This window comes from Heterodontus francisci, chromosome 18 (assembly GCF_036365525.1).
Source record: "Heterodontus francisci isolate sHetFra1 chromosome 18, sHetFra1.hap1, whole genome shotgun sequence".
Taxonomy (NCBI): domain Eukaryota; kingdom Metazoa; phylum Chordata; class Chondrichthyes; order Heterodontiformes; family Heterodontidae; genus Heterodontus; species Heterodontus francisci.
This window is the reverse complement of record NC_090388.1, coordinates 59,392,898-59,412,573: the sequence shown is the minus strand read 5'-3', so window position 1 is coordinate 59,412,573 and position 19,676 is coordinate 59,392,898. Positions and strand designations below refer to the sequence as shown.

General features: G+C 45.0%; 1 protein-coding gene across 5 annotated transcripts in view; it reads right to left on the bottom strand.

Moving 5' to 3' along the window:
- Positions 1-19,676, bottom strand: part of LOC137379660 (peroxisome proliferator-activated receptor alpha-like) — a 185,744-nt gene that overhangs the window by 45,570 nt on the left and 120,498 nt on the right. For all 5 annotated transcript variants that reach the window (XM_068050817.1, XM_068050818.1, XM_068050816.1 and 2 more), the window contains one exon: positions 2,982-3,120. In XM_068050817.1, coding sequence (XP_067906918.1) covers positions 2,982-3,120 — 139 coding nt within the window. The remainder of the gene's footprint in view (positions 1-2,981; positions 3,121-19,676) is intronic.

Here is a 19,676-nt window from a genome sequence, read left to right as displayed (position 1 = left end):
GGCAGCAGAAGCATTTCTTGGTGTGTGCTCTATAATGTTCCTTGTGGCAGCACAGCTCTCATTGTAGGCCTGCATTGCACATGTCCGTGGGTTCCAGACCAGAGTCAGAAGCCACGAATTGAGTGGATACCCCTTGTCACCCAGTAAACACCCTTTGATTTGCTGTGATGGGTCAAATACAGGTGGCCCAGAAGACTGTTGCAGAATGAAGATTTGTGACTTCTGCCAGGATAACGGGCATTCACGTCGCACACCAGTTGCACTTTGAGGGAGTGGAATCCTTTGCAGTTCATGAAAATGTCTGAGTTCTCATGAGGCACACGCAAGGTAATGTGTGTACAGTCAATGGCACGCTGCACCATGTAGAAGCCTGCAATCCATGCAAACCCTCATACTCGTTCCCCCTGCTCATCTCTGGAAAGAGGGAATGAGATGAATTTGTCTCTATGTGTAGAGAGTATCAGTGATCTCCTTTACGCAGCAGTGTACTACAAACTGAGATGTTGCTTGTATTTCCAGCAGCAGCCTGGAATGAGCCAGATGCATACAGGTTAAGGGCCACTGCCACCTTGACAGCCACAGGCAATGCTGTACTTGCCCTACTTTATGGGTGCAGTAGTGGCAGCAGCAGTTGGCAGATTTCAGTCACAACCTCTTTTGTGAAGCAAAGACGTCTCATGTATTGGTCCTTGTTGAAGTTGGGCTAAGAGAATTCCTCCCTATAGATCCTTGGTGGATTATAGCCTCCTGCTGAGAGCCCTTCTCCCCCTTCCTCTTCTAGAAGCTTACCTGTTCGGCTCTTCATCCTCCCAATGTTGCTCAATTCCCACAGGAAGTCCTATCAGGCCAACCATGTCTGGAAGCAACTTATTTCAGCACAAGCTGATAAACCAACAAAAAAAAGTACTTCAGCACCAACCACACCACTCCCTGTACACTATTCAAACTTCAACCAAATATATGAAATCTCCAAAAATGTGTACAATTGCACCAGCAGCAAGAAATAACCCAGCAATTAACCTGTAAGCTGGTGTGGGGTCATTCATTTTGTTTAACCTCGCGTTCAGCTGTGTGAGGTTAAGAGAGGACACAGAATAGAGCATGACGTTCGAAAGTGGCAGACCTACCATCAAATCACCTTTGCACACGGATTGACTTTATAATCTGCCTTCTCTGCATGCTGCCAGCGGTCAGTAGGCACACGCATGCAAACCCCTTTAACGCGATGGCATCCTGCATACTTTCCCTCTAAAGTGTCTTTGTGCATCTCAGACCCTATTTTTGAGCATTAGAAGGCCATGTAGCACTTACAAAACGGGCACTACACAGCCCAATTTCATCTTTGACACATTTGGAGAGTTTATACATTAATTTCTGGACTGTAAAAACTTCTTTAGGTATGTGAAAAGGAAAAGATTAGCAAGGACAAATGTGAGTCCATTACAGGTGGAGACAGGAGAATTTATAATACAGAATAGGGAAATGGCGGAGAAACTAAATAATTACTTTATTTCTGTCTTCATGGAGGAGATACAGAAAATCTCCCAGAAATACTAAGAACCAAGGGACTTGTGAAAATGAGGAACTGAAAGAAATTAGTATTAATAAAGAGGTAGTACTCAAAAAATTAACTGGACTGAAGGTCGATAAATCCCTGGAGCAGATGAGCTACATCCCAGAGTGTTGAAGGAGGTGGCTATCGAGATCGTGGATGTATTGGTGGTTATCTTTCAAAATTCTATAGATTCTGGAAAGGTTCCTGCAGACTGGAAAGTAGAAAATGTAACACCACTATCTAAGAAAGGAGGGAGAGAGAAAATGGGGAACTACAGACCCGTTAGTTCATGTCAGTAGAAAATCTTAGAATCTATTATAAAGCATGTGATAACTGGACTAGAAAGTAATTACTAGAAAGTAAATGATATGATTGGGCAGAGTCAACATGGATATATGAAAGGGAAATCATGTTTGACAAAACTGATGGGAGTTTTTTTGAGGTTGTTAGTTGTAGCATAGATAAAGGAGAACAGTGCATGTGGTGTATTTGGATTTTTAGAAGGTTTTTGATAAGGTCCCGCACAGGAGGTTAGTAAACAAAATTAGAGCACATGGGATTGGGGGTAATATACAGGTATGTATCGAGAATTGGTTAACAGACAGAAAACAGAGAGTAGGAATAAACGGGCGATTCTCAGTATGGCAGGTTGTAACTAGTGGGGTACCACAAGGATCAGTGCTGAGGCCACAGCTGTTCACCATATATAGCAATGATTTGGATGTGGGGACGAAATGTAATATTTCCAAATTTCTGATGACGCAAGATTTGCGGAAGTGTAGGTAGGAGAATTAAGGGAAGGTGGGGATGTGGTAGGGAATATGGGATTAATGTAAGATTAGTATAAATGGGTGGTTGATGGTTGGCACAAACTCGGTGGGCCGAAGGGCCTGTTTCAGTGCTGTATCTCTCTATGACTCTATGACTTAAGGGCCTCAATTGGTGGAAGGGCAGGAAGGCCGTTCACAGACCTTCCCGCCCCAGATTTAATTTCGTCAGAGGTAGGAATGTGGTGGGGTCCCCCCATCCCATCTGATTATATGCTAGACATATGGATGAAAATGGAATAGTGTAGGTCAGATGGTTTCACAGGTCGGCGCAACATCGAGGGCTGAAGGACCTGTACTGCGCTGTAATGTTCTATGTTCTATGCTCTCCCAGCCTCCAAACCTGTTGGGGGAGGGGTAAGGGGAAGAGAATAAAATTCCCCCCATATGTATTTGCCATACAAGAATAAAGGGCCAAAATCTAACCAATGCAGCTAAAGCAGGATGCGCTGTGTGCAATTTGAGATATAGCATGGATATGCCTGTGAAAAATAGGTACATCAATCCGCTTCCTGTGAACAACATATACACCTCATAATCAGAAACAAACTGAGTACTTAAGCTTCTGCCTAGAAATCCAGAGTACAGTCTTCACATACCATTATGTGACATTCCCACAGAAAGGCACTTCTGAAAACGACAGCATTGGCACTTGTTGCGGTTCTTTTTTTGAATCTTACAATTGCGTTCGCACTGATCATAGTCTAGTTTCAATCGTATTGTTCTCCGAAAAAAGCCCTGTAAAATAAAAATCACAGTAGCAATTATAGCAACCTGATTCTTAAGAATACAAGATCTTGATTTAAATAATAGTCTATCCTCATTCAATTCCAGTGTTTTGTGATTTTCTCAAATAACATACAGAGGAAACTACCAACTTGATATTTTGACCTCTTGTCTGCTATGTTCCTTGTACCCATGCTGTCATTTCCATCTATGTAGACAGTGTGAATCCACATTCAAAAAGCAGTGAGTGAAATGAACTATAAACTTCTATAGCTCCCAGGTAAAGGTATAATTACTGCCTTCAACTAGAGTTATAACCTGTACAAAATTAATTGGTCTAGGGAATTAATCCAAGAAAAGTGTGTTGTAATCAGCAACTTATTGATACCAAGATCAACAATTCTAAACAATACAATAAAAATAATTTGAAAGAGTTATTTGTTTTCTTATTTTAGCAAAGTATTCATACATGATTCTTGTATACAACAGTACTATTTATAGCACACACTTATTAATACCCTATTTTCCAAATTAAAACCTAAATTAGGTTCTTTGAAAGACTGAGGCAACAATAGCAATTTTCATTTTTATGTCAATTCTCACATGCAGAAAGTAGTTTACGAAGAGGAGGAAAAATCTGGTTGCCAAGCAGAAGGAAAAACAAAGTTGATTGGCAGCTAGGCAAAAATACAGTTGAAGATAAAAGGTTTGAGCAGGTATTTGAAAGGAAGGTAGGAGGCAGCAAGGTAAAAAGGACTTAATAAGAAATTCCAAAACACTGGAGTATAATGAGCAAGTAAGCAGCTCATAATGATGCAGTGGAGGACAAGCAGTAACCCAGTGTTACAGGTACAGAGTGTGTCTGTGGAGATGCAAAGACAGAGGAGATTATGGAAGCATGGCATGAGATCAGAAAGAGATTTAGAAACAAGGGTGAAAATTCTGAAGCTAACCTTCTGGGACACAGAAAACAACTGAAGTTTGGAGAGCAATAACAAAATCAAGCCTCAAAATGAAAGTATGGACTAGATATGCAATGGCAGTGAGAGAAGAGTTAGGGCTGGAGGCTGACACTGTTATGGAGGTAAAGGAAAGCAGTCTTAGTAAAGGAGCAGACGTGGTGGTGGAAGCTGAACCTGGGTTGAACAGTTACCAAGATTCTTCACCTGCTGACTAAGCTTGAGGTGAGGAATGTCAAAGCTGAGTTAAGCCCAAGGGTGCATCGATGTTGGCAAGAGCCAAAAAAAAAAGCATCAGTTTTGTCAATGTTGAGCTGGAAGAACTTGTGGCCCAGGTCTTGATGCCAGATAGATAGGTCAAGAAAGTTGCATTAGTTTTTGGGTTGATGGAAGAGGTAGAGATAGAGCTGGGTGTTGGCAGGATACATGCAAGCCGCCCCTAAGCTTCCAGATTATATTGTCATGGTTAGCATGTAAATGGTGAAGAGGAGGAGACCAAGAATGAGCCCCCAGGCCATACAAGAGGTAAGTAAATAGGTAGAGAAGGAGAAACTGTTAAAGACATTTTATTGCATCTTCTGCATATAACGTAATTGTAGTACAACAAATGCAACTTTGTAATACTTATACAATAAGAACAAAGAATGGTCAATGAGAAAGTTCAGGATTTCCTGCAGAAAAAAGTAGCCAGTCATGTTTGATTGAGGTGTAAAAGATTATGAGGGGCATTGATAGGTTATATAGGAGGAAACTTTTTCCCTTAGCGGAGGGGTCAAGAACCAGGAGGCATAGATTTAGGGTAAGGGGCAGGAGGTTTAGGGGAGATTTGAGGAAACATTTTTTCACCCAAAGGGTGGTTGGAATCTGGAACGCACTGCCTGAAGAGGTGGTGGAGGCAGGAACCCTCACAACATTTAAGGAGTATTTAGATGACCACTTGAAATGCCATAGCACACAGGGCTACGGGCCAAGTGCAGGAATATGGGATTAGAATAGTTGGGTGCTGTATGGCCGGCACAGACACGATGGGCCGAAGGGCATGTTTCTGTGCTGTATAACTCTATGTTGGAATCTAACTAGAGGAAGAAAGCTGAGTTATCTACCTTGTTCGATCTTCATTGCTTAAACGGAACAGTTAGAAATTAAGTAAATGCACATGATTTCTCCACAAACTCCAAGAGGCTGAGTCTATTTCTCCATGAAAAAGCTGGGTATTATTTGAAATGTTACTTTTAAGTTACATTTTGCTCTCAAGGGATTACATTTTCTGAATGGAAAGCTGTATTCAAGCCAGGTGGACCAGGTTGTGGAATGGGGTTTCTCACATATCACTTTAGGCCTCGATACTGGAGGGCATCCAGACTTAACATATCAAGAAAGTCCTATTGGATTTTGAGAACAGCAGGAGCTAGTTTCGTTGGAGGCAATAAACTGTTTCATTGGTAACATTACTGGACAAACCTCAAACAAGGAGAAGGTCAAAGGTAAAGCTGCTAGCTGTTTGACCAGCAAAGGGCAGAAACACATGGTTGATAAATCAGTTGTGAAGATCTGCAGAGTGAGACAGGGAGCTATGAATTCATTTGCCTGATTTTTGGGTGCGGCGTTGAAATGCGGGACATGCCCGTGCCTGTTCAGACCGAGGTGGGCAACATGCAAAGTTCACGTATCCACGTCATTTGAATGATTGGGGCGCTAACTGGTGCGCCTCAAGCACTGATCTGTGCTTCTTAACACTGCTGGCAAGCTCTGAACGCAGCAGGAGGTGTGGCTGTGTTGTTTGCCAATCATGTGTTACAGGAAGCCTGCTCTTCTTAAAGACAGACTGCCTCTGAAAGGGAAGCTGCACAAGAGGAGGTCATCAGGAAGATCAACACCAAGAGACTGGACACGAAGACCTGGTGCCACAAGAGATCTAATGACCTGAAACAGGTGGTCAACATCAGTGAATACATCTTCACATGACATTTCCTATACACCACTCCATCACCTTCTCATGCTGCTCAATGCGCCACACCCCCATAACTCACCCAGCAGCAACCCCTGGCACTCAGGACTCATGCCTAACATCCAGATACTCCACCTCACCCTCTGAAGAGGCTGAACTTTGGGTGTTTTTTAAAAAAGGAAGTTCAACAAAAGGTTAACCAGTAAATAAGTTTTTACTGGAAAGCATGTGATTTCAAGTAAACATAGCAGGGGGTTTGACCCAAGAGCTATTTTGTGTTGTGACAAGACAGAATTTATGATTGTCATGGGACTTACCTGGAAAAGTTTAGTTTCACTTTGAACTGTTAAAAGTCAGCTGGGCTTTTGGACTAAAAGAGGCAGTTGGAGATCAGAAGAAAATCAAGACCACGGTTACCTGTCTTTGAAGAATCCCTGCTCTTGAAAAGCAAATCCTGCATGAAGTTGTACTCTTGCCTCCTGTACTTTGAAGACACCCTGAATGTTTGCAGAAACCTTGCATCTTTAAAAAGGACTTTGCATCGAATGTGAGAACTGAAACATCTGTTGTTGCACACCTGCTGTAAGACCAATGTGAAGCCTTCTGTAGTTGAATTTATTTGAATGTCTACCCAAACAGACTGTTCATCAACCTTGCCTGGTAAGATTCCTAGTGGCAGCCACCTATTCGACTTTGGGACACCTCGCCAAAACAAAGGACTTCCATATCCGCTTCTCAGTCTAAGTTATTGTTTTATCCCTTCTATTTTTTGTAACAGCTGTGAACAAAAATCCCTTTTTTCCCCTGGTTCACTGTTTTTTGGATGTATGTGCGTGTGCGTGAGGGCTAGGATAAAACATATGGGGCTTTAACATTTCAATTTGCGTATATTTACTTCATTATTGGTTAATACTTGGTTTATAACAAATGGGTAATTTTGTTGTTTATTAAAGAAACCTGGTTGGTGTGCTTTATTCAGGGGACAAATAGAGGATCTAATTGACTGTTGCAGTAAGTGGGAAAATTTATTGATATGTTGTGACCTGTGGAGAAGTGGAACTAAATTAACAGTGCACTCCTCCCGCCTCAGTCGTAACAAATGTCAGGAATAGTGCCAAATCTACGTGTTCTAATGCATGGAGAGTACACACCTGTATGCGTCCATATCCTCAGAGAACGCAGTGAGGCTGTGCAGGTAGCGGCCAGTAGCACAACCTGCCCCCAGGAAAGTCAGGTAGTGTAGATACAAGGGTCAATGCTCATATGAATTTCCTGTCCAGGGGGCGATCTGTCCCTTCTTTTAATATAAAGAAGACCAAGTCAAAGGAAACCTTAGTCTGAAAGGTTAATTTAGCCTGATAAAGGAATTGTTATTTTCATGAGATTATCTAAATTAAGTCAAAGGTGAAACTTACTATTATTATTCTGCACAATTAACAATGGAAAAATATTCCAGTTTGCTGATTTCCTTTTGGCCTTGTCTCAATAAAATATTAATCAGTGCCTTTTGGTAGCTTGCAGAAGCACACAGAGTCACGTGAGATCACAGTGTTAGTTTATATAACAAGGGGTTCTGATTTTTATAACCCTGAGTAACAATATTGTATGAATACATGTTGGGCATTATAGATAAGTTCCATATCTTAAGAAATGTGAAAGTCACATACAAGCAATGCTCCCTGTAAAATTTCATTGTTGTTTTCAGCCAGTTTTTTTCAATGCACAATACCTGTAAATTATTTTGCTAGCCACACGTGAGGAGTATTTAAAGTAGGACAAGGCCTGCGCAGTACTTTGCAGGCTGTGGTGTGGCCGCGCATCTGCGTAGCTTAGCAGGAACATTACATACAAGAGAGCCAGGTTACATTGGACCTAAAGGAATATCTAGAGCAGACCTAACATTTTTACAAGGACCCTACCTCAATATACTGAACCAGTAATACCAGGCTATCAAGGAATGGAATCACAAGTATGCAATCCCCTAAAAACTACTAAAAATGCTTAGCCAATGCTCTTCCCGTTCCTGCACAGTTACCTCTGGTGCCCCCTCCTATTTCTCATGGACATGCTGCCCCTCAGTGAAATTATCTGAAAACACAGCAGTTTCCACATGTAAGTTGATGATACCCAGCTCAAATGTCACCATCACCTCTCTCAACCCCTCCACTATCTCTAAACTGTCAGACTGCTTGTCCAAAATACAGTACAGGAAATTTGGGCAGAAATTTCCCCCAATTAATGGAAGCCATTGTCTTCAGTCCCCACCACGAACTCTGCTCCTTGCCGCTGACCTATAAAATAAAGTGACGTCAGCACATGAAAAGGAGCTGATTCAGTAATAGCTTTTGAGTGTTTATTTAAGTCTTAAGTTTATTTCTGTTAATTTAGTCAATAGTTTAATAAATAGAGCTATGGCAGGGCATCTCAGTCCAGTGGAATGCATATCCTGTTGCATGTGGGAACTCCAGACACTAATCGTGTCCTGGACAACCACATATGCAGGAAGTGCCGTCAGCTGGAGCAGCACGAGCTCTGGGTTTGAACTTGAGTGGCAATTGGAGTCACTGTGGTGCGTCCATGAAGCTGAGAGCTATGTGGATAGCATGTTTCTGAGGTGGCCACCCTGCAGCTTAACGGTGTGGAAGCAGATAGGGAATGGGTGACCATCAGACAGTCAAGGAGGACCAGGCAGGTAATATAGGAATTGCCTGAGCGCATCTCGCTCTCTAACTCGTTTTTAGTTTTGAATGCTGGTGAGGATGATGGTTCCTCTGGGGAGTGCATCCAGATCCCAGTCCACGGCATTGCAGGTGGCTCAGCTATTTTGGGGGGTCGGGGAGGTCAGGAGGAAGACTGAGAAAGCAATAGTGACAGAGGATTCTATAGTTAGGGGAACAAATGGGTGCTTCTGCAGCCGCAGATGTATTCCAGAATGGTAAGTTGCCTCCCTGGTGCCAGGGTCAAGGATGTCACTGAGTGGCTACAGAGCACTTTGAGGGAGGAGGGTGAACAGCCAGAGGCTGTGGTCCAAATCAGTACAACATAAGCAAAAAAAGGGATGAGGTCCTGAAGGCAGATTTCAGGGAGCTAGGAAGGACACTAGCAAGCAGGACTCAAAGGTCAAAATTTCCAGATTACTTCTGATGCCATGCATTAGTGAGTATTGAAATAGAAGGAATAGACGGATACGGCATATGAATGCATAGCTGAGGAGATGGTACAGGAGGAAGAGCTTTAGATTCCTGGGAGAATGGGACTGGTTCTGGGGGATGTGGGACCTGTAAAAGCTGAACAGGTTGCATCTCAACAGAGCCGGGACCAATGTTACCATGGGGAGGTTTGCTAGTGCTGTTGGGAGAGTTTAAACTAAGTTGTCAGAGAGACAAAAGAGGAAAAAAAGACTTTGTGACATCGCGGAAAATCTGTAAGCGGATTGGTTGGGCAAGTAACAGCTGTTAGTGCATTTATATAGCTTAAAAAAAGGGAACTTTTTTTTGGAAAAAAACCTCAGAACCTACCGTATAAATAAGGTGAGTACTACGAAAGTGTGTTTTTAAAAATTAGTGTAATTTATTAAGGCCTTTAGATTGTAGTGGGTAGTGTTTAGAGTAGAACAAGGCCCCTACTGTAATTAGTATTTTTTTTAAAGGGAGTAACTAAGTAATCTAACGGTAAGTCATGGCAGGAGAGCTCGCACCCATGATATGCTCCTCCTGCGCTATGTGGGAAATCAGGAAGCTTCCAGTGTCCCTGACGACCATGTGTGCAGGACGTGTATCCATCTGCAGCTATTGGCTACCCGCATTACAGAGCTGGAGCTGCAGGTGGATTCACTGTGGAGCATCCACGATGCTGAGGACATCGTGGATAGCATGTTTAGCACTGACACGGAACACAAAAGTCCGAGTGTATCAGGCCTGTGTCCTCAGTACCTTGCTCTATGGCAGCGAGGCCTGGACAACGTATGTCAGCCAAGAGCGACGTCTCAAATCATTCCATCTTCGCTGCCTCCGGAGAATACTTGGCATCAGGTGGCAGGACCGTATCTCCAACACAGAAGTCCTCGAGGCGGCCAACATCCCCAGCTTGTACACACTACTGAGTCAGCGGCACTTGAGATGGCTTGGCCATGTGAGCCGCATGGAAGATGGCAGGATCCCCAAAGACACATTGTACAGCGAGCTCGCCACTGGTATCAGACCCACCGGCCGTCCATGTCTCCGCTATAAAGACGTCTGCAAACGCGACATGAAATCCTGTGACATTGATCACAAGTCGTGGGAGTCAGTTGCCAGCGTTCGCCAGAGCTGGCGGGCAGCCATAAAGACAGGGCTAAAATGTGGCGAGTCGAAGAGACTTAGTAGTTGGCAGGAAAAAAGACAGAGGCGCAAGGGGAGAGCCAACTGTGCAACAGCCCCGATAAACAAATTTCTCTGCAGCACCTGTGGAAAAGCCTGTCACTCTAGAATTGGCCTTTATAGCCACTCCAGGCGCTGCTTCACAAACCACTGACCACCTCCAGGCGCGTATCCATTATCTCTCGAGATAAGGAGGCCCAAAGAAGAAGAAGAAGATGTTTAGCGAGGTGGTCACACTGTAAGTAATGGCTGCACAGGCAGAAAAGGGATGGGTGACCACTAGGCGGAGTAGTAGGCGCAGGCAGGTAGTGCAGGAGTCCCCTGTGGCCATCCCCCTCTCAAACAGATATATCACTTTGAATACTGTTGAGGGGGATGGCCTCCCGGGGAAAGCAGCAACAGCCAATTTCGTGGCACCACAGATGGCTCTGCTGCACAGGAGAGCAGGAAAAAGACTGGGAGAGCCATAGTGAAAGGAGAGTCAATTGTAAGGAGAACAGACAGGCGTTTCTGTGGCCGCAAACGAGACTCCAGGGTGGCATATTGCCTCCCTGATGCTTGGGTCAAGGATGTCTCGGAGTGGCTGTAGGACATTCTGAAGGGGGAAGGTGAACAGCCAGTGGTCGGGGTACATGTTGGTACCAACGACATAGGTAGAAAACAGGATGAGGACCTGCAAGATGAATTTAAGGAGTTCAGAGCTAAATTGAAAAGCAGGACCTCAAAGGTAGTAATCTCAGGATTCCTTCCTATGCCACGTGTTAGTGAGTATAGGAACTGGAGAATAGACCAGATGAATGCGTGGCTGGAGAAAGGGTGCAGGAGGGAGGGATTTAGATTCCTGCGACATCGGGACCAGTTTTGGGGATGGTGGCACCTGTACAAGCGGGATGGGTTACACCCAGGCAGAACTGGAACCAATGTCCTCGCAGGGGCATTTGCTAGTGCTGTTGGGGAGGATTTAAACTAGAATGGCAGGGAGATGGGAACCTGAGCAGGGAGACTGAGAAGGAGGAAACAAGGATAGAAATGAAAGAGGAAACAAAAAGGCAAAAGTGGAAGGCATAGAAATCAAGGGTAAGAAACAAATAGAGCCATAGTGCGAAATAATGCTAAGATAACTAAGAACGCTAAAAAGACAAGCCTGAAGGCATTGTGTCTCAATGCGCGGAATATTCGCAATAAAGTAGACGAATTAACCGCGCAAATAGATGTAAATGGATACGATATAGTTGCAATTACGGAGACATGGCTGCAGGGTGACAAGGATGGAACTGAAAATCCAGGGGTATTCAATATTTAGGAAGGACAGGCAAAAAGGGAAAGGAGGTGGAGTAGCGTTGTTAGTAAAACAGGGAATCAACACAATAGTGAGGAAGGATATTAGCACAGAGAATCCTGATGTGGAATCTGTATGCGTGGAGCTAAGAAACACCAAGGGGCAGAAAACTTTTCTGGGGGTTGTATATAGACACCCAAACAGCAGTGGTGATGTAGAGGATGGCATTAAACAGGAAATTAGAGACACATGCAATAAGGGTGCAACTGTAATTATGGGTGACTTCAATCTACATATAGATTGGGCAAACCAAATTAGAGGAGGAATTCCTGGAGTGCATAAGTGTTGTTTTTTTGGACCAATACATTGAGGAACCAACTGGAGAACAGGCCATCCTAGACTGGGTAATGTGTAATGAGAAAGGATTAGTTAACAATCTTGTTGTGTGGAGTCTCTTGGGTAAGAGCGACCATAACATGACAGAATTCCTCATTAAGCTGGAGAGTTAGAGAGTTGATTCCGAGACTATGTCTTAACTCGCACTGAGTCCCATTCAGCTGTCACTACTGTGCTAGCTGACCAACATTGGCTTCTGGTCAAACATTGTCTTGCTATTGAAATGATCACCCTTGTTTTCACATTGCTGTGTGGCCTCGCCCCTATCTCTGTAATCTCCTTCAGCCCCACAACCCTCCAATATATTTGCCTCGGGCCTGAGCTCTGGAATACCTTCCCTACACCCCTCCACTTCTCTACCTCCCTTTCCTCCTTTAAGACACTCCTTCAAACCTGCCTCTTTGATCAAGCTTTTGGTCGCCTGACCTACTATCCTCTTATGCGGCTCGGTGTCATATTTTGTTTAAATGCTCTTCTGAAGCGCTTTGGGACATTTAATTACGTTAAAGGTGTTTAATAAATATAAGTAGTTGTTGTTGAGTGTGCGACTGGAACCACAGGCTGCTGATGGACACATCAACGGGAATTCCTGCTCTCACCAAAGTTCCCACTAATGGCACGAATTGGCTGAAATAATTTCCATCAGCAGTGAGACTCCTCTCAGGCTGTTGAAGGAAGACCGCAAACACATACATGCAGACTGGGCCCCACCTCGCTTATATTTGCCACGTGTAGTTCTTCCCTCGCAGCACATGCGACACAGTGGTGCAGTGGTTAGCACCGCAGCCTCACAGCTCCAGCGACCCGGGTTCAATTCTGGGTACTGCCCGTGTGGAGTTTGCAAGTTCTCCCTGTGTCTGCGTGGGTTTCCTCCGGGTGCTCCGGTTTCCTCCCACATGCCAAAGACTTGCAGGTTGATAGGTAAATTGGCCATTATAAATTGCCCCTGGTATAGGTAGGTGGTAGGGAAATATAGGGACAGGTGGGGATGTGGTAGGAATATGGAATTAGTGTAGGATTAGTATAAATGGGTGGTTGTTGGTCGGCACAGACTCGGTGGGCCGATGGGCCTGTTTCAGTGCTGTATCTCTAAACTAAACTAAACTAAACTAAACTAAACTAGGGTCCTTAATCTAAATAAAGGAAACTATGAAGGTATGAGGCACGCGTTGGCTATGATAGATTGGGGAACATTACTTAAAGGGTTGACAGTGGATAGGCAATGGCTAGCATTTAAAGAGCGCATGGATGAGTTACAATAATTGTTCATTCCTGTCTTGCACAAAAATAAAACAGGAAGGGTGGCTTAACCGTGGCTTACAAAAGAAATTAGGGATAGTATTAGATCCAAGGAGGAGAAATATAAAATGGCCAGAATAAGCAGCAAACCTGAGGATTGGGAGCAGTTGAGAATTCAGCAAAAGGAGAACAAAGGGATTGATCAAGAAGGGGAAAATAGAGTATGAGAGCAAGCTTGCAGAGAACATAAAAACTGACTGTAAAAGCTTCTATAGATATGTGAAGAGAAAAAGATTACTGAAGACAAATGTGGGTCCTTTACATTCAGAAACAGGGGAATTTATAATGGGGAACAAAGAAATGGCAGACCAATTAAATACATACTTTGGTTCTGTCTTCACAAAGGAGGACACAAATTACCTCCCAGAAATGTTGGGAAACATAGGGTCCAGTGAGAAGGAGAAACTGTATGAAATCAGTATTAGTAGGGAAATGGCGTTCGAGAAATAGACGGGATTGAAGGCTGATAAATCCCCAGGGCCTGATAATCTACATCCCAGAGTACTCAAGGAAGTGGCCCTAGAAATAGTAGATGCATTGCTGGTCATTTTTCAAAATTTTATAGACTCTGGAACAGTACCAACGGATTGTCGGGTAGCTAATGTAACCCCACTATTTAAAAAAGGAGGTACAGAGAAAACAGGGAATTATAGACCGGTTAGCCTGACATCAGTAGTGGGGAAAATGCTAGAGTCCATTATAAAAGATACAATAGCAGGGCACTTGGAAAAAAAGTGACAGGATCAGACAAAGTCAACATGGATTTACGAAAGGGAAATCATGCTTGACAAATCTACTGGAATTTTTTGAGGATGTAACTAGTAGAATAGATAAGGGAGAATCAGTAAATGTGGTGTATTTGAACTTTCAGAAGGCTTTCGATAAGGTCCCACATAAGAGATTAGCATGCAAAATTAAAGCACATGGGATTGGGGGTAAGGTGCTGACATGGATAGAGAACTGGTTGGCAGACAGGAAACAAAGAGTAGGAAAAAATGGGTCTTTTTCCGAGTGGCAGGCAGTGACTACTGCAGTACCTCACAGGGATCAGTGCTAGGACCCCAGCTATTCAGAATATATATTAATGATATAGATGAGGGAATTAAATGTAACATATCCAAGTTTGCAGACGACACAAAGCTGGGTAGGAGTGTGAGCTGTGAGGAGGATGCAGGGAAGCTCCAGTGTGATTTGGACAGGTTGAGTGAGTGGGCAAATACATGGCAGATGCAGTATAATGTGGATAAGTGTGAGGTTATCCACTTTGGTGACAAAAACAGAAAGGCAGATTAGTATCTGAACGGTGACAGGTTGGGAAAGGGGGAGGTGCAGAGAGACCTGGGTGTCCTTGTGCAGCAGTCGCTGAAATTAAGCATGCAGGTGCAGCAGGCAGTTAAGAAGGCAAATGGTATGTTGGCCTTCATAGCGAGAGGATTGGAGTACAGGAGCAAAGATGTCTTGCTGCAATTATACAAGGCCTTGGTGAGACCACATCTGGAGTATTGTGTACAGTTTTGGTCTCCTTATCTGAGGAAGGATGTTCTTGCTAAGGGGGGAATGCAGCGAAGGTTCACCAGACTGATTCCTGGGATGGCGGGACTTGACATATGAAGACAGATTGGGTCGATTAGGCTTGTACTTGCTAGAGTTTAGAAGAATGAGAGGGGATCTCATAGAAACCTACAAAATTCTAACAGGACTGGACAGACTAGATGCAGGAAGGATGTTCCCGATGGCCAGGGAGTCCAGGACCAGGGGTCACAGTCTAAGGATAAGGGATAAGCCATTTAGGACTGAGATGGAGGGATTTCTTCACCCAGAGAGTGGTGAACCTGAGGAATTCTCGACCATGGAAAACAGTTCAGGCGAAATCATTAAATATATTCTAGGAAGAGTTAGATATGGTTCTGGGGGCTAAAGGGATCAAGGGATATGGGGAGAAAGCGGGAACAGGGCACTGAGTTTGGATGGTCAGCCATGATCGTATTGAATGGTGGTGCAGGCTCGAAGGGCCGAATGGCCTACTCCTGCTCCTATTTTTCTTGTTTCTATTATGAGAAGAGACTGGCAGCTAACATAAAAGGGAATCTAGAAGTCTTCTACAGGCATATAAATAGTAAAAGGGTAGTAAGAGGAGGGGTGGAGCCGATTAGGGACCAAAAAGGGGATCTACGCATTGAGGCAGAGGGCATAGTTGAGGTACCAAGGAAGAAGATGCTGATGTCATAGTGAAAGAGGAGGTAGTTAAGATTCTGGATGGGCGAAAATTGATAAAGAGGAGGTATTAGAAAGGCTGGCTGTACTTAAAGTTGATAATTCAACTAGATCATATGAGATGCAACCGAGGAGGTTAAGGGAAGCAAGGGTGGAAATTGTGGAGGCACTGGCCATAATCTTCCAATCCTCTTTAGATACAGCGGTGGTGCCAGAGAACTGGAGAATTGCAAATGCTACAACCTTGTTCAAAACAAAAAGAGTGCAAGGATAAACCCAGCAACTACAGGCCAGTCAGTGTAACCTTGGTGGTGCGAAAGCTTTTATAAATAGTGATGTGGGAGAAAATTAACAGTTACTTGTACAAGCGTGGATTAACCAAGGAAAGCCAGCACAGATTTTTTAAAAAGGCAAATCACGTTTAACTAACTTAATTGAGTTTTTTGATGAGGTCACATTGAGAGTTGATAAAGGTTATATGCTTGATGTGGTGTATATGGACTTCCAAAAGGCATCTGACAAAATGTCACATAATTAGGTTTGCCAGCAAAGCTGAAGTCCATGAAATAAAAGGGACAGTAGCAGCATGGTTGCGAAGTCGGCTGAGTGACAGGAAACAGAGAGTTGTGGTAAATGGCTGTTTTTCAGACTGGAGGAAGGAATGCAGTGGAGTTCCCCAAGGAACAGTATTAGGACCACTGCTTTTCTTGATTGCATATTTATGACCTTGTCTTGAGTGTCAGGGCACAATTTCAAAATTTGCAAATGACACAAAACTTGGATGTACTGAGAACTGTGAGGAGGGTAATGATAGACTTGAAGAGAACACAGATAGGCTGGTGGAATGGGCGGGCAAGTGTCAGATGAAATTTAATGCAGAGAAATGTGAAATGATAGATTTTGGTAGGAAGAATGTGAAGAGGCAATATCAAATCAAGGATACAAGTGTAAAGGGGGTGCAGGAGCAGAGACCTGGAGGTATATGTGCACAAATCATTGAAGGTGGCAGGGCAGGTTGAGAAAGCAGTTAAAAAGGCATACGTGATCCTGGGCTGTATAAACAGACATATGGGGGGAATTTTATACTCTCCCCCGTGGCAGGTTTGGATGGGGGGATAGCATATAATCGGGTGGGATGGTGGCAAGGTCGGAGAGAACCCACCACCTTCCTGCCTCTTCCGAAATTAAGTCTGGGCGGGAAGACCTGTGAACGGCCTTCTCGCCCTGCTGCCAATTGAAGCCCTTAAGTGGACAATTAAAAGGCACAGTGCCTGAACGAGAGACCCGGCATCGGCAAGCGGGGAGACCTGCTGAGAGCCACCTCTCTTCCGTTTCTGCTGACCGCCCCCCCCACACCCAACTCCCCCACCCAACAAGACCCTTCCCGCCCTGAACTACCGGTGGCCTGGGTCCAGGGCCGCTCCTAGGCCTCAGGTGGGTGCTCCACCAGCAGCAGCAGCCACCGCCTCCTTAGTGACGCCACTCAGTTAAAGGGCTGTATTTTACCTTGGGCGGATGGGAATTCTCCACCGACGTCGAAGTCGGTGGCGAACCCGCTTCCGCCCTAGCCCAGGGACCTGTCCCACATTTTACGGGTCCTTGGACTTTAATTGTCCCAAGGGAGGAAGTCCTGCCTCAGTGAGCTGCGTTGGCCGGCAGTTCTTAGTCCCAGCAGTCCCACCAGGAGCGGTGGCCACTTCTGGGACTGCAGCCCAGCCGACGACATAGAGCCAGGAGTGAAGGTAAGTTGAGCATACCTCATCAGGGGGATCAGTCGTGTCCTGGTAAGACAAAGGTGGTTGTTTGGGGGGAGGGGGGGGCGTCTTGGGTCCCGGGGTGGGTTGGGAGGCGGGGGCAGCCTTCAATCGGGCACCCTGTGCCTGACTGCCATGGCATCCCCCGGCGTGTGGAAGGGCTGGCAGCTATCACTGGGCAGTCTTTCACGTCCCCAGCACACCCGCTTGCCATGAGTAAAATATCCGTGGAGATGGGCGAGGGCCCTTAAGTGGCTACTTAAGGGCCGTGATTGGCCTCGGGCAGGCTGTTCCCCCACCAACAACTCCCCCACCCCCCAACCCCCCAGCCATAAAGTTGTCTGGAGGCGGGAGCAGGGTGAGAAGACCTCCCAGAGCTTCCCGCTCAATTTTACGCTGCCTCCACATCACCATCCGACCCACAGGGTGCAGCGTAAAATTCAGCCCAAAGTCTCTGGTTGGCCAGCAGCTCTGAGGACAGGACTTCCATTGCCGGGTTCCTTGATTCTGTGGAAGGCCCGCTGCTGTCCAGTTAAGTGCCTAATTGACACTCTACTCGGCAGGCCTCCCATAGAAGGAGCGATGTGGGGTAGTCGCTTTCGCTTTTGCCGAAGGTCGCGACCCCCATCACCCAGACAAAATCCCAACCGTACAGCACAAAAGCAAGGAGGTTATGATGAACCTTTATACAATACTCAGCCTCAACTGGAGTGTTGTGTCCAATTCTGGGCATTGCACATCAGGGAGGATTTGAAGGCTTTAGAGAGGGTGCAGAAAAGATTTACAAGAATGATTCCAGGGATGAGGGACTTTAGGTACATGTGGAGATTGGAGAAGCTGATGTTGTCCTCCTTAGAGGAGACAAGGTTGAGAGGAAGATTTGTTACAAGTGTTCAAAATATTGAGGGTTCTAGATGGAATAGATAGAAAGAATCTGTTCCCATCGATGGAAGGCTCCAGAACCAAAGGACACCAATTTAAGGTGATTGGCAAAAGAAGCAACAGTGACATGAAGAAAAACTTTTTTATGCAGGGAATGGGTAGGATCTGGAATGCACTGTGTGGGAGGGAGCTTCAATCATGGCTTTCAAAAGGGAACTGGATAAGCACCTGAAGAGAAAATATTTGAAGGACAAGGACGGAGCATGGGACTAGCTGAGTTGCTCTTGCAGAGCGCTGGCAATGACATGACGGGCTGAATAGCCTCCATATGTGCTGTGACCATTCTATGAGTCTATGATTATCAACTCCATAATATCATCCAACTCCAACCCTGCCTCAGCTCACCTGCTGCTGAAACCCTCATCTACGCCTTTCGAGTCATAGAGTCGTACAGCATAGAAACACGTCCTTTAGCCCACCGCGTCCATGTCGACCATAATGCCTATCTATACTAATCCCAACAGCCTGCAATAATTCCATATCCCTCTATGCCTTGCTCATTCAAGTACCTGTCCAGATGCCTCTTAAATGTTGCTACTGTTCCTGCCTCCACCACGTCCTCTGGCAGCTCATTCCAGATACCCACTATTCTTTGTGTGAAAAATTTACCCCTTTGAACCTCCTCCCTCTTACCTTAAATCTATTCCCTCTAGTTTTAGTCACCCCTACCATGGGAAACAGCCTCTGGCTAGCTACCCTATCTATGCCTCTCATAATTTTATATACCTCTATCACGTCCCCTCTCAGCCTCCTTCGCTCCAGGGAAAACAGACCCAGCCTATCCAATCTCTCTTTATAACTCAAGCCCTCCAAACCAGGCAACATCCTTGTGAATCATTTCTGCACCCTCTGTAGCTTAATCACATCTTTCCTGTAGTGCGGCGACCAGAACTGCACACAGTACTCCAAATGCGGCCTAACCAACGTTATGTACAACTGTAACATGACATCCCAACTCTTGTACTCAATGCCTCGGCCAATGAAGGCAAGCATGCCATACGCTTTCTTCACCACCCTGTCTACCCGTGTTGCCACTTTCAGGGAACTATGTACTTGCACCCCAAGGTCTCTCTGCTCAACAACACTCCCCAGGGCCCTGCCATTCACTGTATATGTCCCGCCCTGGTTTAACTTCCCAAAATGCATCACTTCACACTTGTCTGCGTTAAGATCCATTTGCCAATCCCTTGCCTACTTTCCCAGTTGATCAATATCCTGTTGTACTTAGACAACCTTCTTTACTGTCCACTATACCACCAATTTTGGTGTCATCTGCAAACTTACTAATGATGCCCCCTACGTTCACATCCAAGTCATTAATATATATGACAAACAACAGAGGGCCTAGCACCAATCCCTATGGCACACCACGGGTCACCGGCCTCCAATCTGAAAAACAACCCTCCACGACCACCCTCT